The 23678-nt window shown below is 50.6% G+C and overlaps 1 protein-coding gene across 1 annotated transcript in view; it reads right to left on the reverse strand.

The window, feature by feature from the left end:
- Window positions 1-228: 228 nt before the first annotated feature.
- LOC137380839 (storkhead-box protein 1-like) overlaps window positions 229-23678 on the reverse strand; it is a 75203-nt gene continuing 51753 nt past the window's right edge. Inside the window, exons 17-20 of the mRNA XM_068053250.1 lie at window positions 14706-14759; window positions 13752-13904; window positions 10366-12742; window positions 229-978 (exon numbers count right to left, since the gene is read on the reverse strand). Of these exons, the coding sequence (XP_067909351.1) occupies window positions 822-978; window positions 10366-12742; window positions 13752-13904; window positions 14706-14759 (2741 nt within the window). The 3' untranslated portion in view covers window positions 229-821. The remainder of the gene's footprint in view (window positions 979-10365; window positions 12743-13751; window positions 13905-14705; window positions 14760-23678) is intronic.

The following is a 23678-nucleotide window of genomic DNA, read 5'->3' on the forward strand; positions in this document are numbered from 1 at the left end:
GAAACATTCCCTGTTCTAATAATGACCACCCCCTCATTTGCCCGTGACCGCTGTCCTCAATCTGTGCCCCGTTCTTACTGTTCACCAACCAGTAGAACAATCTTTGACATTTACTTTCTCAGAACCTTTCTTGAATTCCTCAGCAAAAACCCCCTTAACTCCACATCCAACCAGAAAAACACAAGTTTCAAGATTCACACATTAGAAATAGATCTCAAATACCTTTTGAGAAGTGTTTTTATTTTTACCTGCTTTAAAAGTTTTTTTGTACAAACATCCCTTTTAGTAACATATAAAAATACACTGTAGTTTTTTTCAACTAAAACCAATGGAAAAGGATATGGTACCATAGTGGTTATGTTACTGGGCTAGTAATACAGTGACCTGGAGATATAAGCTCAAATCCCACCATGGCAACTGGGGAATTTAACTTTAATTCCAGATTTTATTTAATTAACTGAAAAGCTAGTCCTTTAGGGAAGGAAATCTGCCATCCTTACCTGGTCTGGCCTACATGTGATTCCAGACCCACAGCAATGTGGTTAACTCTTAACTGCCCTCTGAAATGTCCTAACAAGCCACTCAGTTTTACCAAAACTGCTCCACAAGGGCAATTAAGGATGGGCACTAAATATTGGCCTTGCCAGTGATGCCTACATGAATGAAAAAAATCCTTAAATGGGAATAATTCAAAGGCCACTAGCATAAAAGATTTGGTTTTATAAAAGCTGTGGAATACACAACTCATTCACAGTGCAGACAGCTTTAGAACACGTAAGAGCCATGACATTTATCTGATACTTTACATTCCTAGCCGCCAATCAAACATTCATTACTGGGGTGAGCTGCAGCAAGGGATGCTGAGACAAAACCCTACTCCGCCCAACGCTGTTCAGGGTTCCATAATTCTGCATCAAGCTCCGGTGTTTCAGGCTGTCCAGAACAATTGAGTTGTTTGATGCCAAACTCACTCGGGTCCTAGAAAAGAGGTTCAAATTAAAACTGATCATTTCTGTAGTTTGTAACTTGAGAAATATTATAGAATCATAGAAGGGGCCATTTGTCTCATTCTGCCTGTTCTAGCTCTTTTAAACAGCTATCCAATTAGTCCCACTCCCCTGCTCTTTCCGCGTGGCCCCATAAATATTTACTTTGCAAGTATTTATCCAATTCCTTTTTGAAAGGTATTATTGAATCTGCTTCCACCAGCCTTTCAAGCTGTGCATTCCTGAATAAAAAGCTAGGATCACTAATTGTGGCCATGTAACTACTGGATTGTTGTAAAAATCCACCAGGTTCACTGACGTCCTTTAGGGAAGGAGATCTGCTATTTGTATCTGGTCTGGACTATATGCAACTCTAAACTCAGAGCAATATGGTTGACTTTTGACTACTCTCTGAAATGGTCTGACAATCCACTCAGTTGTCATAATGTTAAGGGCAATTAGAATGGGCAATAAACACCCACATCCGGTGAATAAAAAGAAGACCTCATAACTCGCTGCTTAAAAATATTTCTCCCCATCTCCACATCAACGAGAGCCAGCCAGGGCTGGGGCTGAAGAGAAACCTGGGGATGAAGAGAAACCTGAGAAATAGGAGGAAAAAAGATGCAGAAAATGGAAGTCTGAGAAAAATAAAAAACTCCCCTATAATAAATCATAGGAATTACAGCACAGCGAGGCTATTCAACCTATCAAAAATAATAGGGTAATAATAGTAGGGGATTTCAACTTCCCCAATATCAACTGGGGTAGTCTTAGTGCAAAAGGCTTAAAGGGGGTAGAATTCTTAAAATGCATACAGGAGAGCTTTTTGAGCCAGTATGTAGAAACTCCTACAAGAGAAGGGGCAGTACTGGACCTACTCCTAGGGAATGAAGCCAGACAAGTGGTAGAAGTGTCAGTGGGGGAGCATTTCGGGGATAGTGACCATAACTCTGTAAGATTTAAGTTAGTTATGGAAAAGGACAAAAATGGACCAGAAAGGTACTGAATTGGGGGAAGGCCGATTTCAATATGATAAAACAGGATCTGGCAAAATGGACTGGGAGCAGCTACTTGTAGGAAAGTCTACATCAGATCAGTGGGAGTCATTCAAAGAGAAAATAGTGAGAGTTAAAAGCCAACTTGTACCCATTAAGGTGAAGGGTAGGACCAACAAGTCCAGGGAACCCTGGATGTCAAGGGATATAGAGGATTGGATAAGGAAAAAAAAGGCTTATGGCAGATTCAGAGCACTGAAAACAGCAGAGGCACTAGAGGAGTATAGAAAGTGTAGGGGGGTACTTAAAAAACTAATTAGGAAAGCAAAGAGGTGACATGAAAAAATACTGGCGGGCAAGATAAAGGCATTTTATAAGTATATAAGTATATACAGGGCAAGAGGATAACCAGGGAAAGAATAGGGCCCATTAGGGACCAAAGTGGCAATCTGTGTGTGAAGCTGGAGAACATAGGTGAGGTTTTAAATTATTACTTTTCATCTGTGTTCACTCTGGAGAAGGACGATGTAGGTGTAGAGATCAGGGAGGGGGATTGTGATATACTTGAACATATTAGCATTGAAAGGGAGGAAGTATTAGCTGTTTTAGTGGGCTTAAAAGTGGATAAATCCCCAGGCCCAGGTGAGATGTATCCCAGGCTGTTATGTGAGGCAAGGGAGGATATAGCAGGGGCTCTGACACAAATTTTCAGATCCTCTCTGGCCACAGGAGAGGTACCAGAGGATTGGAGGACAGCGAATGTGGTACCATTATTTAAGATGGGTAGCATGGATAAACCAGGTAATTACAGGCCCGTGAGTCTAACATCAGTGGTAGGGAAACTGTTGGAAATAATTCTGAGGGACAAGATTAATCTTCACTTGGAGAGGCAGGGATTAATCAGGGATAGTCAGCATGGCTTTGTCAGGGGGAGATCGTGTCTAACTAACTTGATTGAATTTTTCGAGGTGGTGACTAGATGTGTAGATGAGGGTAAAGCAGTTGATGTAGTCTACATGGACTTCAGTAAGACTTTTGATAAGGTCCCACATGGGAGATTGGTTAAGAAGGTAAGAGCCCATGGGATCCAGGGCAATTTGGCAAATTGGATCCAAAATTGGCTTAGTGGAAGGAGGCAGAGGGTAATGGTCGAGGGTTGTTTTTGCAAGTGAAAGCCTGTGACCAGTGGTGTACCGCAGGGATCGGTGCTGGGACCCTTGCTGTTTGTAGTGTACATTAATGATTTAGACATGAATATAGGAGGTATGATCAGTAAGTTCGCAGAAAACATGAAAATTGGTGGTGTCATAAATAGTGAGGAGGAAAGCCTTCGATTACAGGACGATATAGATGGGCTGGTAAGATGGGCGGAGCAGTGGCAAATGGAATTTATACTGAGAAGTGTGAGGTGATGCATTTTGGGAGGACTAACAAGACAAGGGAATGTACAATGGATGGTAGGACCCTAGGCAGTACAGAGGGTCAGAGGGACATGTACTTGTCCATGGATCACTGAAGGCAGCAGCACAGGTAGATAAGGTGGTTAGGAAGGCCTATGGGATACTTGCCTTTATTAGCTGAGGCATAGAATATAAGAGCAGGGAGGTTATGTTAGAGCTGTATAAAATGCTAGTTAGGCCACGGCTGGAGTACTGTGTACAGTTCTGGGCACCACACTATAGGAAGGATGTGATTGCACTGGAGAGGGTGCAGAGGAGATTCACCAGGATGTTGCCTGGGCTGGAGCATTTCAGCTATGAAGAGAGACTGAAAAGGCTAGGATTGTTTTCCTTAGAGCAGAGAAGGCTGAGGGGGGTCATGAGTGAGATATACAAAATTATGAGGGGCATTGATAGGTTAGATAGGAAGAAACGTTTTCCCTTAGTGGGGGGGTCAATAACCAGGGGGCATAGATTTAAGGTAAGGGGCAGGAGGTTTAGAGGGGATTTGAGGAAAAATGTTTTCACCCAGAGGGTGGTTGGAATTTGGAACACACTGTCTGAAGAGGTGGTAGAGGCAGGAACCCTCACAACATTTAAGAAGTATTTAGGTGAGCACTTGAAACGCCATAGCATACAAGGCTATGAGCCAAGTGCTGGAAAATGGGATTAGAATAGTTAGGTGCTTGATGGCTGGCACAGACACGATGGGCCAAAGGGCCTGTTTCTGTCCTGTATAACTCTATGACTCTATGAGGTCTGTGCTGGTGTCAGCTCTTTAAGTGGAACTGTCTATTCCAATCCCACTTCCCTTCCCTTGCTCCATATCCTTTTATAGTCTTCCTTTACAAATCTTTATCCAATTCCCTTTTTAAAGGATGTTCCACAATCTCTGCCACAATCAGGCCCTTCTTGTGAAACATTCCCTGTTCTAATAACCCTGTGTATCCTCTGTCCTCAATCTGTGTCCTGTTCTTACTTTTCACCAACAAGTAGAACTCTAGTGTTCTCTAGTTACTGACTCTTCTGTCACTGGAAACAGCTTCTCCCTATCTATTCTATCAAAACCCTCCATAATTTTGAATACCTCTATTAAATCTCCCCTTCACCTTTTCTGCTCTAAGGAGAATGCCAGCTTCTCCAATCTCTCCACATAACTGAAATCTCTTACCGTAGTACCATTCTGGTAAATCTCTTCTGCATACTCTCCAATGCCTTGACGTCTTTCCTTAAAGAGACCAGAATTTGACCCGTCGACCATATCCCTTTGCTTCCTGACATTACGCCAACTTTGAATCCAACTTGTCACTTTCCCTTGGATCTCATAAGTCTCATTGAAGCCTTCATCTGATGAAGCTCTCATCTGACGAACCCCACTCATCTGCCCATGAACAACCCCCTCATTTGGCTGTGACCACCAACCCCTTCTGCCCGTGACCAACCCCTCATGTGCCCGTGACCACCAACCCCTTCTGCCTGCTGCCACCCCCTCATCTGCCTGTAATGACTCTATTACCACAAGGAAGTCCCTCTGCCTGACTCCAGCCAACCGAAAAGCCTGTGGAAACTGCTTGAGGGCATGGTGGAAGCACAAATACGGGTAGCCCCACAGTTCAGTGACGACTTCCTGCATGTCCTCCTCCAGGCTGCTTGGGCAAGGCGGTAAATCCTCTTCCCTAGGGCCCGAAGGAGCAGACATCCCCACACAACCAAGCAAACCTCGACAGACGTCGCAGAGGAGGTCAGCAGCCGTGGGGTCGTCTGAAGAACATGCATCCAGTACCGCAAGTGGGTCAATTATCTTCTCCGCTCTGCCAGAGTCAGTGCCAAACTTCAGTCCCCTTTGGGCGCCAGCAAGTGGATAAGTGTGGTGATGCAGCCGCTGGAGAGACAGAGCTCACATTAGGGAAGGAATGGCTGCAGCTCTGCCGACTCACGCAAGGTTGCTCCTGAATGACTGAGTGACCGAATGACACATGCCTGGCACTGGACACGGAAGCTGCAGCAGGCATGCAAAGCGCTTAGACATTGTGTTTGCAGTCTTCCGGCCACTGACACCATTCTCATGCATCTCCCCAGGAGAAGAGGATGCAGAATATAAGGAAGAGGGCAAGGACCGATGGTGGCATCCCACTCCTCGTGATACTGACCCTGATAGAGCAGGAGGCACGAGAGCTGGCATTATGCTTCTGGGACTCCTCTCAGGGTGCTCCTGATATGGGCACTGCCTCTTTAGCTTCTCTGCCAGTGACACCTGCACGTCAGATAGATGCAACGGCAGTGAAGCCTCCAGCACTTCTGCAGGAACTCCTCAGCATGCTGGGCCCCTCCAGCCTCAGGCAGCCAGAGGATGACCGCCAACGTCATCCCAGACCGTGGGGAAGCCTGCCTCCACCTCTGCTTACAGCAAAGGGGAAGGACCACATAGGAGCATGTGTAAGAGATTTAAGAAAACACTTTATCTGCAATTGGATCTCACGGGTCTTCATAATAGCGATGAATCTCCACTTCAGTGCTATGATTAATGTAATAAATGTTAAATGTTGCTTATGACTGTCTCAATGAAGTGATGGTGGCCATCCACAAATGCAAGGGTGGGAGGTGTTGACCCAGTGGCTGGGTGGGGTTCACCGTGGGTGTGTTCTCTTCATCTGCACATGGCAGAAGCAACAGGAGCTAGTAGACAAGAGGGTCTGGGCTTCCAGCAGAAGTTTTGTGAGTTTGGATCTTTATTTGCCTGGAGACTGAAGTGGTAAAGGTCAGGAGAAACAAGTGAGGATAAATGCCACCCGAGCCTCCATGAGCCCAGATCTTGGCTCCTTCCAAGCAGTCCCTTATGCCTGTCAACATGCTGCAGCTCCTCTTCCTCACCATCCTCCTCAGCTGAGAATGCCTTAAGCTCCATTATGTCTTCAGTAGACAGGGCCTCACCCCTCTGCAGTGCGAGGTTGTGCAAAACACAGCATTACACCACCATCCGGGGAGATCCTTGCTGGGGCATACTGAAGAATGCCACCCGATCAGTCCAGGCACCTGAATAGCATTTTAACCAGACTGATGGTCTGCTTAGTGGTCGCTCTGGTCATAGCGTGGCTTGTGTTATAGCCTTGCTCTGCCTTAGTCCTTGGGTTCCTTACTGGTGTCATCAGTGGGTAACCCCTGTCGGTAAGTATCCATCTTTGCAGACATGCAGGGGGGCTGAAAAGCTGTGGCACCCGGGTGTGCCGAAGAATGTAAGTGTCGTGACTGCTCCTACAGTAATGAGCACACACCTGCAGGACCTGCTGGTAGTCGTCACAGACGAGTTGGACGTTGAGGAAGTGAAATCCCTTCTGATTGATGAAGGCCCCTGGCTGGGCTGTGTGAGCCTTGATGGCCACAAGTGTGCAGTCTATGAGCTCTTGCACCTGGGAGAATCCAGCCATGGCACCAAAGCCTCTAGCTGTCTCAGCCTGACTGTCCGAATTAGTTCTGAACTTGATGTTATGGTTGGCCCTCTTGAAGAGGAAATCTATCACTACCTTGATGTAGTGATGTGTGGCTGATTGGGAGATGCTGCACATATGCAGTGGACCCCTGTAATGAGCCTAAGGCACAGAAAATTGGGGTCACAGTGACCTTGTGAGCCACAGGCATCTGATGCCCACTAATGCCATCATGGTGCACATATCAGTCACTGCTTCTCAGGACAGGCACAGTCTTCAGCGACACTGCTGCTGTGACATCTGGAGGTAGTTCATCTGTTGTCTGTATACCCTGGCTGCTGGGTACCCTCATTTCCATGCCGGTGTCTGCGCCCAGTCCCCTCTGTGGCCTTCTGCTGCTTCCCCATCACAAAGCTGCCCCTGCACGTGATCAGCAAGTCGCTGATGTCCGTTTCTGTTTGCCCCCCCCCCCCTTTCAGGGTCTCCTCCTTGCTCTTCTGGAATGCACAATCTCGCGTTATTATACGTCCCCCTCGCCCTGCGTCCATCGCTGTCCATTTTAAACAGGTAAAATTCCAGCCCAAGTTACATTTTTGGTCTCTAACTGGCCCTAATTTTTCCTTAGTTATTTTCTTGTTCTTTATATATTTATAAAACATTTTTGGGTTTTCCTTGATTTTACTTTCCAATATTACTTTCATGCCCTCTCTTTGCTTTCTTAATTTTCTTTTTAAATTCACTCCTGCCATTTCTATACTCCTCTAGGCTTTCTGCAGTGTTGAGCTTTTGCCATCTGACATAAGCTTTTTTTTTGCTTTATCCCACTCTGTATGCTCTTTGACATCCAGGAGGGTTGGAATTTAGGAGCCCCACCCTTTGCACATATTTATTCAGCCCCCTCTGTATGTCCTCCTTGAATGCTTCCCACTGCTCTGACACCGATTTAGAGTCACAGGAGTCATTACGGCACAGAAGGAGGCCATTCGGCCCATCAAGTCCATGCCGGCTCTCTGTAGAACAATCTAGTCAGTCCTATTCCCTCGCTGTATCCCCATAGCCTGCAAGTGTATTTCCCTCAAGTACCCATCCAATTTCCCTTTGAAATAATTCAATGTCTCCTCTTTCACCACCCTCGTGGCAGAGAGTCTCAAATCATTACCCCTTGCTGCATAAACAAGTTTTTCCTCATATCCTTCCTGCATCTCTTACATAAAACCTTAAATCTGTGTCCTCCTAGTCTCCCTTGCTAATAGAAACTGCTTTTCAAGTAGCTGTTTCCAATCCACTTTTGCCAAATCACATCTCAGCTTAGTAAAATTAGCCTTTCCCCAATTTAAAACTTTTACTCTTGGTCTACATTTATCCTTTTCCATAATTTCGAAACCTAACTGAACTGTGATCATTACTACCAAAATGCTCTTCACCTGATACTCCTTCCACCTGCCCAGATCGGATCCCTAAAACTAAGTCCAGAACTGCCTCTCTTGTTGGGTTTGCTACATACTGGCTAAAAAAAGTTCTCCTGAATGCAGTTTAAGAATTCTGGGCCCTCTGTACCTTTTACACTGAATTTATCTCAGTTAATCACAGCATAGAATCACAGCATTGTTACAGTACAGAAGGAGGCCATTTGGCCCATCATGTCCGCACTGGCTCTCCAAAAGAGCAATTCTCTCAGTTTCATTCCCATCTTCTCCCCATAACCCTACACATTTTTCCTTTTCACTTAACTGTCTAATACCCTTTTGAATGCTTCAATTGAACCTGCGTCCACCATGTTCTCAGGCAGAGCATTCGAGGCCTTAACCACTTGTTGCGTGAAAAAGTTTTTCCTCATGTCACTTTTGCTTCTCTTACCAAATACTTTAAATCTGTGCCCTCTTGTTCTCGATCCTTTCATGAGTGGAAACAGTTTCTCTCCATCAACCCATCCAGACCCCTCATGATTTTGAATACCGCTATCAAATCACCTCTTAGCCTTCTCTTCTCCAAGGAAAACAGTCCTAACTTCTCCAAACTATCTTCATAAGTGAAATTCCTCGTCCCTGGAACCATTCCCGTGAATCTTTTCTGTACTCTCTCCAATGCCCTCACGTCTTTCCTAAAGTGCGGAGCCCAGAACTGGACACAATACTCTAGCTGAGGCCGAACTAGTGTCTTATACAAATTCAACATAACTTCCTTACTCTTGTACTCTATGCCTGTTTAATAAAGCCCAGGATACTGTATACCTTATTGACTGCTCTCTCAACCTGTCCTGCCACCTTCAATGACTTATGCTCATATACACCCTCTGCTCCTGCACCCCCTTTAGAATTGTACACTTTATTCCATATTGTCTCTCCATGTTCTTCCTACCAAAATGAATCACTTCACATTTCTCTGCATTGAACTTTACCTGCCATCTGTCTGCCCTTTCCACCAACTTGTCAATGTTCTTTTGAAATTCTACACTATCCTCCTCACAGTTCACAATGCGTCCAAGTTTTGTATCATCCACAAACTTTGAAATTGTGCCCTGTACACCAAGGTCTAGGTCATTAATATATATCAGGAAAAGCAAGCGTCCCAACACTGATCCCTGGGGAACTCCAGTACAAACCTTCCTCCAGCCTGAAAAAACATCCATTAACCACTACTCTTTGTTTCCTGTCATTCAGTCAATTTCGCATCCATGTTGCTACCATCCCTTTTATTCCATGAGCTACAAGTTTGCTCACAAGTCTGTTGTGTAGCACTGTGAAAGTCGATGTACACCACATCAACTGCATTGCCCTCATCAACTCTCTGTTACCTCCTCAAAAAACTCCAGCAAGTTAGTTAAACATGATTTTCCCTTAAGAAATCCATGCTGGCTTTCCTTAATTAACTCACATTTGTCCATGAAACTATTGATTTTGTCCCTAATTATTTTTTCTAGAAGTTTTCCCACCACCTAAGTTAAACTGACGGGCCTGTAATTGCTGGGCTTATCTTTCATTCCCTAGAACTAGATCCAACACTGTTTCCCTCCTCCTTGGGCTGGAAGCACAAGTGATCAAGAACGTTCTCCTGTACACAAAGAGGGGGAATTCCTCCCCTTCTTTTCTCTTTACACTGTTTCCCCCCATTCTATATGAGGATAATTGAGGCCCCATTATCATTGCTGTAAAGTTCTCGCATCTTTCTGTAACTGACTTGCAAATTTGCTCCTCTGTCTCCTTCCCACTGAAAAGAAAGACAGACTTGCATTTATATTGCCCTTTCACAACCTCGGGACATCCCAAAGTGATTTACAGCCAATGAAGTACTTTTGTAATGAAGTCACTGTTTTAATGTCAGAAACGCAGCAGCCAATTTGCGAACAGCAAGCTTGAAACAGCAATGTGATAATGACCAGATAATCTGTTTTTAGTGATGATGATTGAAATGTCAGCCACTGACCCCAATGTGACCCCATCTGACCCAGACCCCTGTGAGATCTCTCAACCCCTGACCTCAGTGAGATCACTCAGCCCCTGACCCCTTGAACACTGACCGTGGTGAGTCGATACCGCTATCTCCGGTAATGCTGTGGTTCTCCAGTGTCTCCAGATGAGTTTGGTCCTCTTGACCTGTCTGTGATAATGCAGTATTGTGAGAGTGGTGAAGAAATCCCAGGTTGCGCTCCAAGTTTCTCATCAGTTGGGCTTTCATTCCTTGGTGCATGGTCCAGAGCTCCTGTCCGGCTGGGTTTGGGGTGCCTTCACTGCTCGGGTCTCGGAGAATCTCTGGATCAGGGTCAGCACCTGTAACATTACAGTAATCAAATATATGGCTCTCCAGGAGGTCTGCCACCTCTCCGCACCCACTTGGATGCTCCTCTTCCTCCAGATGTTCGTCTGCCAATTGTGACATTGGCTGGTATCTGTGCAGCTGCTCCGTCCCACACCAGGTCTTGGATTGCCCCAAGCTGCCATTACTCGCTTTTAACCAGCCAGTCACTTGCTTTTCACCAAACTCACTATTTGCAGTTTGCTGTTCCTCCAGCAGAATCTTGGTTAAAACCCAGCTCTCATTGGCCAGCATGGCTGGCACACCTTCACTGCCAGGGTCATCAGTACAGCCAAGACCAGCCAGGGTTGTGGACAGCTGGCTACACGGCATGATCTCAGCATCATCATTGAGGTAAAGTGAGCTGCAGGCATCGTCCTCATCCAACTCCCTCTGGTACAGCGTCTGATCATCATCAGTAAAGGTCTCACTCTGTCCCCCATCAGTCTCTGGCTCACTGGCTGCTCCACCCTCTGGCTGGCAGGCTTGTGCATGTGGCAATAGCTGTGCCCTGGATGTATGAGACTGGCTCGGGAGCCTCTCCACACTCTCAGGGTTCACTATTATAGGGACGGCAGGGTTCTGTGCCAGTTTGGGAGCTTGGTCTTGCCAGGTGTGAGGGACAGGACCATCTCCATACTCGTGGCTCACCTCCTGCCTCGTCACATGGATATGTTCCTCTCTCTCCTGCTCTTGGTGAGCTCTCCCTGCAGCCTGGACACAATGATGTACGTGGTTTGTAATGTGGTCATCTGTGGGTGAGCCAGGTGTCTGACTTTTGCGTGGGCGATCCAGGGCTTGACAGCCATTTGGGATACTATGGCATGTGTAACCCCGGTGTCTGCACTCTGCCCTAACAGCACAGCTCTCTGGATGGTCCATGGAATCCTCCTCACCTGGCCTGAGATACCGACCAGCATTGGGTTTGAACTTCTCCTGAGGGCTCTCCTTCACTGAGAGCATACCGTCTGCCCTGGTGGAGTGGGACTGTGACTTCCTCCCCACCCTGGCACACTCCTCAGACCTTGGGCTCTTTAGCCTGGTTTTTTGAGAGCGATGGTGTTTGACTGAGGGGACCCCGGAGAAAGGCTTGTCGATTCTCTTCTTGTATACGTGAGTGGTTGGGGTGCTGCTTCTGCAGGGCTGGGCCTTTGGCTCCTCAGGCAGTGGTTGGTCTCCCTCATTCCTTCTGGGCTTGGCCATCTCCTTCAGCCTTGGGCCACTCCCAGGCCTCAGCAGACCCTCGCTGGCCTGCAGCGACCCCCTGCGCTTCATCTTTTTCTTCTCCCTGCTCGACCGTGCTGTCCGCTGCTGCTGTGATCTAGCTGGTGCCTTTTGGGGGCTGTCTTTAGAATGATGCCTCTGCTTGGCGAGCAGCTGTTCCATTGAAGTGCTGTGACAGTGGGCAGTGTTCTCTTTTCCCTGTTTCTTCATCAGCAGGGTGTGCCTGATGAGGTTGTCCACAGTGAGCCTGGGATTGATGCATTTGATGAGTTGGTGCTCCACTTCTCGGGGAATGTTCCCCAGGCTGGCCTCATCACGAACAGGCCACTCCTCTGGGGGGAACTGAGCTGAGAAGGTCCTGTACACTCTCTTGGGGCTCTCTTTCTTTGTGTTGCGCCGGAATAGGCTGAGGCCGAACTTTCGGAAAGGATTTTCTTTCTCTTTGGCACTGCTCAGTTCAATCTCCTGATGCCCAACCAATGTAGAGGTGGCCCTGTTTTGAACTGAAGGCCTGGGCTCCCTGCAGCTCCCCTGGCCTAGGCCAGTACCCTCATTGGAGAGCCGCTGGTCTGGCTGCTGCTCCACCTCTTGCTGGCTGAAGCAGCGGCAGGATTTGCAGTGAGGGGCTTCAGGGAGGTCCTTCTCCTTCACTGGGTCCTCACAGTTCTCCACGCTCACCAGGTACGTGATGGGAGGCTGCGAGGAGGCACGGTCCTCATCCAGAACCCATGGGTGGCTCTGCTTCCCCATGTTGCTGGTAATGAAGTAGGTGTGTGGGGTGACAATGAAATATCCTTCTCCGGTGTGATAAATCTTCCTGTCCTGAATTAGCAAGCCCAGGGCATTGTGCAGGATTTCCTGGGAGGGTGTAGCTATACCTACAATATCAAAAACAAGGTTTTACATCGATTAGGAAGATAAGAACTGGAACAGGCCAGGGGCTAGGGCCGAGGGAGAGGTGGGGGGGGGTGGTGAGTGAGGGGCAAGAGTTGACGGAGCCAGGCGGGGAGAATCGACAGGGGTGGGGTGGGGTGGTAATCAATGGAGAAAGGAGCGTGCCCTGGGGCTCCCCCACAGAGGCATGGGGTGTGTAAGAAGGGGCCGAAGGAGCGAACAACGGCCAGTATATGGAGGCATGTGGATGCAAAGTCTTTAATGTGATTAACGTGGTGTTCAATTGACCCTATTAACTGGCATGAAGTTTATTTGCAGTACTTGAACCTTAAGTGATCTTCAACTTATAAGATCTGGCTGACTTAATTCCAAGCTGTCCAACCAAGAATTGTACCCATGTGGTGTGATAGAACAGTTGGGGTCCTGAGCGTGGGTGATCATTGGAGGTCTAGGGCCAGTCTGACTGAGTGTGGACCTGTTTATTGGTTTAGGGTCCTAGAAGCTTTAGTGGGCTGATGTTCATCCACAGGAAAGCAGCAGGACCTGAGAGAGAGACCTATGTGGATGCTGGGTGATTGGCAGGAGCTCTCCATTTCTCCCCTCATCATCCTTTCTCTCTTCTGTCGTTGAAGTGTCCTATGTGGGTTGTGAGTTTCCACCTATGTGAGCAGCTGAGCGTGGGAGAGAGAGCATAGGTGGCTGTACATAACCAGAAAACAAGAAGTGGCTGACTGCAGGCTGACAGGGCATTAATGGGAGGCAAACAGTTGGGAGGCAGACCCAGATCTTCAACCTCTCTCTGGTTCATCAAATTATCCTGCAGAATAATAGGAAAAATGTTGGGAAGAAGAGGCAGAGATCCAGCTCAGAACGTGGATTTTAAATCAAGGGCCTGGATCAGAGTGACTGAGGTGCCAGGGCACCTGCCGAGGGAAACAACCACTGACGCGATTCAAGATATGCCTGAAAACAAATCATGTGCTGCAAATTTACCTGGATAGCACTTGACCAAATACTCCATCAGGGCTTCCTGGTTTACAGTTATGTGACTCGTATTCATCTCAGAGATAACACAGCAAAGCACTTCTGCCAGGGGAACAAACTGGGACTGAGCAATGGGCGCCATTGGTATTGGGGACACATCACCTGCAACATGACACGCAAGGTTAATATTCATTTTAGCTGCATCTATTTATTTAATGGCTATTTTCCACCTTCTTCCCCTCTTCTTGAAGGAACTGATTCTTACTAGGTACAATTTCAACATTTTCATCAGCCCTTGCCACCATTATCCAATGGCTAATAACTACAGATGAGCCCAGACAGTAACTGCCAGTGGGATATTTAACCACAGGAGGCAATACAACAGTCTGTGACCTCACCTGATGGAGATTCACTTGCATTTTCCAGCAGAGAGTGACTGGACAGTGTTCAGGAGCAAGGACCTCAGCTGATATCTCCCTACCTCATCCTACTGTCCCAATCACTGCACCAGGGCAACTAGTGGAACTTTGCACGCAATATTCTGCCTGGTTTGTTTATCTTGGAATGTGTTCCAAGTGACTGATTGCGAGCATATCTGAGGGAGAGCACAGCAACAGGACGAGCAAAGGGTTAACCAAAGGGACAAAACTCTAGGAAGAACCCCCATCCCATGGGTAAGTGGGGGAGGGCTGTGTACAAATGCTGCTTTGAGACGGGCCGGGGTGTCGGGGGCATTGTTGGAGTTCCATGCTCGCAACAAGTTACTTTGGATAAGGTATATAAACTGTCCTGTTTCAACATTACTGGGTGAAGAAAAGCCAAAAGTGTGGCTTATGGGTTACTGATTTTCAATACAACCAACTTGCATTTAGGTAGCACCATCAGTTTAGTTTCAATCGTCAACTTAGTGATAGTGATGGCAAGTGCTATCAAACGACAGTTAGTCACCAAGGACATACTCACAGATGCTCAGTTTGGATTCCGCCAGGACCAGTCCACTCCAGATCACATTACAATCTTGGTCCAAACATGGACAAAAGAGCTGAACTCCAGAGGTGTGAGAGTGACTGCCCTTGACATCAAGGCAGCATTTGACTGAGTATGGCATCAAGGATCTCCAGCAAAACTGAAGTCAATGGGAATTGGGGGGAAAGCTCTCCACTGGTTGGAGTCATACCTAGCAAAAAGAAAGATGGCTGTGGTTGTTGGAGGCCAATCATCTCAGCCACAGGACATCACTGCAGGAGTTCCTCAGGATAGTGTCTGAGGCCCAACCATCTTCAGCTGCTTCATCAATGACCTTCCCTCCATCATAAGGTCAAAAATAAGGAAGCTCGCTAATGATGGCACAGTGTTCAAGTTCCATTTGCAACTCCTCAGATACTGAAGCAGTCCATGCCTGCTTGCAGCAAGACCTAGACAACATTCAGGCTTAGGCTGATAAACGGCAAATAATATTTACAACACACAAGTGCCAGGCAATGACCATCTCAAACAAGAGGGAATCTAACTCCCTCCCCTTGACATTCAAAGGCATTACCATCATTGAATCCCCCAACCATAAACATCCTGTGGGTTACCACTGACCAGAAACTGAACTGCACCAGCCATATAAGTATTGTGGCTATAACAGCAGGTAAGAGGCTGGGAATTCTGCAGCAAGTAACTCACCTCCTGACTCCCCAAAGCCTGTCCACCACAAGGCACAAGTCAGGAGTGTAATGGAATATTCTCCACTTGCCTGGATAGGTGCAGCTCCAAAACACTCAAGAAGCTCGACACCATCCAGGACAAAGCAGCCCCCTTGATTGGCACACCAACCACCACCTTCAACATTCACTCCTTTCAGCACCAATGCACAGTGACAACAGTGTGTACCATCTACAAGATGCACTGCAGCAAAGTACCAAGGCTCCTCTGACGGTACCTTCCAAACCTGCAAGCTCTACCACCTAGAAGGACAAGGGCAGCAGATGCATGGGAACACCACCACCTGCAAGTTCCCCTCCAGGCCGCACCATCCTGACTTGGAATTATATCACCGTTCCTTCACTGTCACTGGGTCAAAATTCTGGAACTCCCTTCCTTACACCCACAGTGCTGTTCTTACCCCACATGGACTGCAGCATTTCAAGAAGGTGGCTTACCACCACCTTCTCAAGCAAAATTAGGGATGGGCAATAAATGCTGGCCTAGCCAACGACGTCCACATCCCATGAATAACAAAAAGTAGAAAAGACCATAAGATGATTTTCTGGGGGTAATGTGGGGAGTGGAGATGGCCACCAAGCCATGGTGGGGAGTTCAGAGAGGGGACTGAAGGCTTGGCCCAGGAAATGAAGACAGAGTGAGATGGTGGTCATAGAGTGTGGGGACCAAGGCAGCTGGAACTCTGGTGGGACACAGGGAGAGGGGTAAATCAGAAGGACAGAGAACAAAGAGTGCAGCTGGGAGATCGAAGGATAGAAGAGGTTTCAGAGAGAGAGAGAGAGGGGCAAGTCCTCTGGAGGGATTTGGAGAGAAGGACAAGGACTTTAAGTTTGAATTGCTGAGCAACAGCCAACTGAGAACAAAGGTGATGGCAGAGCGGTACTGAGAGGGGATTTGGGCAACTGAGTAACGCATCATATAGAATTTATGTGGTGGGGTGAGAGGGTGACGCGAGGAGCCATGAGAGGGGCTTTGTGCACTAGGATGGTGGGATGGAAGTGTCACAAGGGGGCGTGCGCCAGGGAGGGATGGCCAGGAGGTGGGTTGCGCCAGGACAGTGGGGGCACCGGGAAAGGGGGGCATGGTTGGCGGGAGGGTGTGGGGGCCATGCCAGGAGTTTGGTCTGGGGGAGAGGGGAGGTGAACATGCGGGGGTAGGTAGGGTGGGGCAGTGGAAAAGTCAAGTCGAGAGTGGACGAAGTGTGGATGTGGATTTCAGCAGCAGAATGGTAAGGTAGGGTTGCAGAGTGGACATACCCAATCTTGCTGAGGAATGAGATGTGCGGTTTGAAGTTCAGCTCCAGGTCTTGAAGAGACAGATTCAGTCCGAGCTAGTGTCAGAGTGGGATTAGGGCAGCGTTGAGGGAGCGGAGTCAATAAGTGGGACAGAAAACAACGGCATTAGTCATGTTCATCGTCATTTGGAGGATCCTCACCCTTTCCCAATGGAACAATCTACTATTTGTCAGTTCCGTAGAAGGGTCACTGACCCGAAACGTTAACTCTGCTTCTCTTTCCATAGATGCTGCCAGACCTGCTGAGTGGTTCCAGCATTTCTTGTTTTTATTTTGGAACAATCTACTTATTCAATGATTGTAATTGAGATTAGCATCCATTTTAAATAAAAACAAGAAATGCTGGAAATACTCAGCAGGTCTGGCAGCATCTGTGGAAAGAGAAGCAGACTTAACCTTTCGGGTCAGTGACCCTTCTTCAGACACTTCCATCCCACTAACCCGAAACGTTAACTCTGCTTCTCACTCCACAGATGCTGCCAGACCTGCTGAGTAGATCCATGCATTTCTTGTTTTTATTTCAGATTTCCAGCATCCGCAGTATTTTACTTTTATTTTAGCATCCATTTTGTTTGGAATACCTTTGTACCTCTAGCTATACAGGAATGCTGGAAAGATCGAAAACAGCCCTTTGCTGTTAAGAAAGTGTCTATTTTCAAACAGTTTGTTTAGTTTATTTCAGGGATATAGACCGCTGCATGACACCACTCGTGGCAAATCAGTTTTTCTGACTGCAGTCAGCTGACTCAACTGGAGGGGGAGGGGGAGAGAGAGAAGGACAGAGAGAGACTGAGAGTGAGAGAGAAAAGAACAAGAGGACCTAGAAAGGAACAGAAAGAACATGGGGAGAGCTGGTGGGGTGGAGAGAGAGAGAGAGAGAGAGAGAGTGAGCAGGGGGGAGAGAGAGGGGAGGAGAGAGAGAGATATCGGGGAAAGAAAATGGGGACAGAGACATATCAGGAAGGGGCGAGAGCTGAACGGGGTATAAAGAGTGGCAGAGAGAGCGAGTCTTCAGTTTGGGAAGGGGCGAGAGCTGAGCGGGTATAAAGAGCGAGAGCTGAGCGGGTATAAAGAGTGGCAGAGAGAGTGAGTCTTCACCTTGGGAAGGGGTGAGAGCTGAGCGGGGTATAAAGAGTGGCAGAGAGAGTGAGTCTTCACTTTGGGAAGGGGCGAGAGCTGAGCGGGTATAAAGAGTGGCAGAGAGAGTGAGTATTCACTTTGGGAAGGGGTGAGAGCTGAGCAGGTATAAAGAGTGGCAGAGTGAGTGAGTCTTCAGTTTGGGAAGGGGTGAGAGCTGAGCGGGTATAAAGAGTGGCAGAGAGAGTGAGTCTTCACGTTGGGAAGGGACAAGAGCTGAGCAGGTATAAAGAGTGAGAGCTGAGCGGGGTATAAAGAGTGGCAGAGAGAGTGAGTATTCACTTTGGGAAGGGGTGAGAGCTGAGCAGGTATAAAGAGTGAGAGCTGAGTGGGGTATAAAGAGTGGCAGAGAGAGTGAGTCTTCACGTTGGGAAGGGACAAGAGCTGAGCAGGTATAAACAGCGAGAACTGAGTGGGTATAAAGAGCAAGAGCTGAGCGGGTATACAGAACGAGAGCTGAGCGGGTACACAGAACGAGAGCTGAGCGGGTACACAGAACGAGAGCTGAGCGGGTACACAGAACGAGAGCTGAGTCGGGTATAAAGATCGAGAGCTGAGTGGGTTTCCAGAATGAGAGCCAAGCGGGGTATAAAGAGCGAGAGCTGAGCAGGTATTCAGAGCCAGAGCTGAGCGGGTATACAGAACGGGAGCTGCGCCGGTGTAAAGAGTGAGAGCTGAGCGGGTTTTTTTTTTAATTCATTCATTGGATGTGAGCCTCGCTGGCGAGGCCAGCATTTATTGCCCATTCCTAATTGTCCTCGAGAAGGTGGTGGTGAGCTGCCTTCTTGAACTGCTGCAGTCCATGTGGGGTAGGTACACTCACTGCTGTTAGGAAGGGTGTTCCAGGATTTTGACCCAGTGACAGTGAAGGAACGAAGATATAGTTCCAAGTCAGGATGGTGTGTGGCTTGGAGGGGAACTTGCAGGTGCTGGTGTTCCCATGCATTTGCTGCCCTTGCACTTCTAGGTGGTAGAGGTGACGGGTCTGGAAGGTGCTGTCTAAGGATAGATGGTACACACTGCTGCCACTGTACGTAGGTGGTGGAGGGAGTGAATGTTTATGGATGGGTGCCAATAAAGTGGGCTGCTTTGTTCTGGATGGTGTCGATCTTCTTGAGCTGTTGTTGGAGCTGCACCCATCCAGGCAAGTGGAGAGTATTCCATCACACTCCTGACTTGTGCCTTGTAGATGGTGGACAGGCTGTGGGGAGTCAGGAGCTGAGTTACTCGCCGCAGGATTTCGCGCCTCTGACCTGCTCTTGTAGCCACGGTATTTATATGGATACTCCAGTTCAGTTTCTGGTCAATGGTCATTCCAGGATTTTGGTAGTCGGGGATTCAGTGATGGTAATGCCATTGAATGTCAAGGGGAGATGGTTAGATTCTCTCTTGTTGGAGATGATCATTGCCTGGCATTTGTGTGGCACAAATGATACTTGCCACATATCAGCCCAAGCCTGGATATTGTCCAGGTCTTGCTGCATTTCTGCACGGACTGCTTTAGTATCTGAGGAGTTGCGAATGGTGCTGAACATTGTGCAATCGTCAGCGAACATCCCCACATCTGACCTTATGATTGAAGGAAGGTCATTGATGAAGCAGCTGAAGATGGTTGGGCCTAGGACCCTACCCTGAGGAACTCCTGCAGTGATGTCCTGGAGCTCAGATGATTGACCTCCAACAACTCCAACCAGTGGAGAGTTTTCCCCCCGATTCCCCTTGACTGCAGTTTTGCTAGGGCTCCTTGATGCCATACTCGATCAAATGTTGCCTTGATGTCAAGGGGAGTCACTCTCACCTCACCTCAGGAGTTCAGTTCTTTTGTCCATGTTTGAACTGAGGCTGTAATGAGGTCAGGGGCTGAGTGGCCCTGGCGGAACCCAAACTGAGCATCACTGAGCAGGTTATTGCTAAGAAAGTGCCGCTTGATAGCACTGTCGACGACACCTTCCATTACTTTACTGATGATTGAGAGTAGACCGATGGGGCAGTAATTGGCCGGGTTGGACTTGTCCTGCTTTTTGTGTACAGGACATACCTGGGCAATTTTCCACATAGCCGGGTAGATGCCAGTGTTGCAGCTGTACTGGAACAGCTTGGCTAGGGGCGTGGCATGTTCTGGAGCACAGGTCTTTAGCAGTATTGCCAGAATATTGTCAGGGGCCGTAACCATTGCAGTATCCAGTGCCTTCAGTCATTTCTTGATATCACATGGAGTGAATCAAATTGGCTGAAGTCTGGCATCTGTGATGCTGAGGAGATCATGAGGAGGCCGAGATGGATCATCCACTCGGCACTTCTGGCTGAAGAGTGTTGCAAGTGCTTCAGCCTTATCTTTCGCACTGACGTACTGGGCTCCCCCATCATTGTGGATGAGAATATTTGTGGAGCCACTTCTTCCTGTTAGTGTGTAATTGTCCACCAACATTCATGACTGGATGTAGCACGACTGCAGAGCTTAGATCTGATCCATTGGTTATGGGATCGCTGACCTCTGTCTATCGCATGCTGCTTATGCTATTAGTCCTGGGTTGCAGCTTCACCAGCTTAATACCTCTTTTTGAGGTACGCCTGGTGCTGCTCCTGGCATGCCCTCCTGTGCTCTTCATTGAACCATGGTTGATCTCCCAGCTTGATGGTGATGGTAGAGTGGGGGATATGCCGGGCCATTACATTACAGATTGTGGTTGAGCACAATTCTGCTGCTGCCTCATGGATGCCCAGTTTTGCATTGCTAGATCTGTTCGGAATTTATCCCATTTAGCACGGTGGTAGTGCCACACAATATGATAAAGGGAGACAGAGTGAGAGCTGGGCGGGGGCGACAGAGAGAGAACTGTGTGGGGACGACAGAGAGAGACCTGGGCGGGGGCGACAGAGAGAGAGCTGGGCGGGGGCGACAGAGAGAGAGCTGGGCGGGGGCGACAGAGAGAGAGCGCTGGGCGGGGGCGACAGAGAGAGAGCTGGGCGGGGGCGACAGAGAGAGAGAGCTGGGCGGGGGCGACCGAGAGAGAACTGCGCTGGGGTGACAGAGAGAGAGTTGCGTGGAGGCGACAGAGAGAGAGAGCTGGGCGGGGGCGACAGAGGGAGAGCTGGGCGGGGACGACAGAGAGAGAGCTGGGCGGGGACGACAGAGAGAGAGCTGGGCGGGGGCGACATAGCTGGGCGGGGGTGAGAGAGAGAGAGCTGGGCGGGGGTGACAGAGCGAGAGCTGGGCGGGGGTGACAGAGCGAGAGCTGGGCGGGGGTGACAGAGCGAGAGCTGGGCGGGGGTGACAGAGCGAGAGCTGGGCGGGGGTGACAGAGCGAGAGCTGGGCGGGGGTGACAGAGCGAGAGCTGGGCGGGGGTGACAGAGCGAGAGCTGGGCGGGGGTGACAGAGCGAGAGCTGGGCGGGGGTGACAGAGCGAGAGCTGGGCGGGGGTGACAGAGCGAGAGCTGGGCGGGGGTGACAGAGCGAGAGCTGGGCGGGGGTGACAGAGCGAGAGCTGGGCGGGGGTGACAGAGCGAGAGCTGGGCGGGGGTGACAGAGCGAGAGCTGGGCGGGGGTGACAGAGCGAGAGCTGGGCGGGGGTGACAGAGCGAGAGCTGGGCGGGGGTGACAGAGCGAGAGCTGGGCGGGGGTGACAGAGCGAGAGCTGGGCGGGGGTGACAGAGCGAGAGCTGGGCGGGGGTGACAGAGCGAGAGCTGGGCGGGGGTGACAGAGCGAGAGCTGGGCGGGGGTGACAGAGCGAGAGCTGGGCGGGGGTGACAGAGCGAGAGCTGGGCGGGGGTGACAGAGCGAGAGCTGGGCGGGGGTGACAGAGCGAGAGCTGGGCGGGGGTGACAGAGCGAGAGCTGGGCGGGGGTGACAGAGCGAGAGCTGGGCGGGGGTGACAGAGCGAGAGCTGGGCGGGGGTGACAGAGCGAGAGCTGGGCGGGGGTGACAGAGCGAGAGCTGGGCGGGGGTGACAGAGCGAGAGCTGGGCGGGGGTGACAGAGCGAGAGCTGGGCGGGGGTGACAGAGCGAGAGCTGGGCGGGGGTGACAGAGCGAGAGCTGGGCGGGGGTGACAGAGCGAGAGCTGGGCGGGGGTGACAGAGCGAGAGCTGGGCGGGGGTGACAGAGCGAGAGCTGGGCGGGGGTGACAGAGAGGGAGCTGGGCAGGGGAACAGAGAGAGAGCTGCGCGGGGGCGAAAGAGAGAGATCTGCGTGGAGGCGAAAGAGAGAGATCTGCGTGGAGGCGACAGAGAGAGAGCTGGTTGGAGGCGACAGAGAGAGAGCTGGGCTGGGCATGCAGAACAAGAGTTGAGTGGGTATACAGAGTGAGAATTGAGTGGGTATAAGCACAAGAGCTGAGTGGGTATATAAAGCCTCCTTGGATAAGAGAAGGCCGAGAGGTGGTTTGACAGAGGCATTCAAAATCATGTGGAGACTGGAGAGAGTATATCGGAAGAAAGTGTTCCCACTTGTGAAAAGATCGAGAATGAGCAGGCACAAATACAAGGTAATTGGCAAAAGAAGCAAAAGTGACATGAGGAAAAGTCTTTTCACGCAGAGAGTGTTCATGGTCTGCAATGCGCTGCCTGAGAGTGTGGTGGAGGCAGGTTCAATTGAAGCATTCAAAAGTGGGGGGGAAGGAGAGCGCGGGGGGGTGGAAGGAGAGCGCGGGGGGGGTGGAAGGAGAGCGCGGGGGGGGTGGAAGGAGAGCGCGGGGGGGTGGAAGGAGAGCGCGGGGGGGTGGAAGGAGAGCGCGGGGGGGTGGAAGGAGAGCGCGGGGGGGTGGAAGGAGAGCGCGGGGGGGTGGAAGGAGAGCGCGGGGGGGGTGGAAGGAGAGCGCGGGGGGGTGGAAGGAGAGCGCGGGGGGGTGGAAGGAGAGCGCGGGGGGGTGGAAGGAGAGCGCGGGGGGGTGGAAGGAGAGCGCGGGGGGGTGGAAGGAGAGCGCGGGGGGGTGGAAGGAGAGCGCGGGGGGGTGGAAGGAGAGCGCGGGGGGGTGGAAGGAGAGCGCGGGGGGGTGGAAGGAGAGCGCGGGGGGGTGGAAGGAGAGCGCGGGGGGGTGGAAGGAGAGCGCGGGGGGGTGGAAGGAGAGCGCGGGGGGGTGGAAGGAGAGCGCGGGGGGGTGGAAGGAGAGCGCGGGGGGGTGGAAGGAGAGCGCGGGGGGGTGGAAGGAGAGCGCGGGGGGGTGGAAGGAGAGCGCGGGGGGGTGGAAGGAGAGCGCGGGGGGGTGGAAGGAGAGCGCGGGGGGGTGGAAGGAGAGCGCGGGGGGGTGGAAGGAGAGCGCGGGGGGGTGGAAGGAGAGCGCGGGGGGGTGGAAGGAGAGCGCGGGGGGGTGGAAGGAGAGCGCGGGGGGGTGGAAGGAGAGCGCGGGGGGGTGGAAGGAGAGCGCGGGGGGGTGGAAGGAGAGCGCGGGGGGGTGGAAGGAGAGCGCGGGGGGGTGGAAGGAGAGCGCGGGGGGGTGGAAGGAGAGCGCGGGGGGGTGGAAGGAGAGCGCGGGGGGGTGGAAGGAGAGCGCGGGGGGGTGGAAGGAGAGCGCGGGGGGGTGGAAGGAGAGCGCGGGGGGGTGGAAGGAGAGCGCGGGGGGGTGGAAGGAGAGCGCGGGGGGGTGGAAGGAGAGCGCGGGGGGGTGGAAGGAGAGCGCGGGGGGGTGGAAGGAGAGCGCGGGGGGGTGGAAGGAGAGCGCGGGGGGGTGGAAGGAGAGCGCGGGGGGGTGGAAGGAGAGCGCGGGGGGGTGGAAGGAGAGCGCGGGGGGGTGGAAGGAGAGCGCGGGGGGGTGGAAGGAGAGCGCGGGGGGGTGGAAGGAGAGCGCGGGGGGGTGGAA

The sequence above is a fragment of the Heterodontus francisci genome, chromosome 20 (genome assembly GCF_036365525.1).
Source record: "Heterodontus francisci isolate sHetFra1 chromosome 20, sHetFra1.hap1, whole genome shotgun sequence".
Classification (NCBI taxonomy): domain Eukaryota; kingdom Metazoa; phylum Chordata; class Chondrichthyes; order Heterodontiformes; family Heterodontidae; genus Heterodontus; species Heterodontus francisci.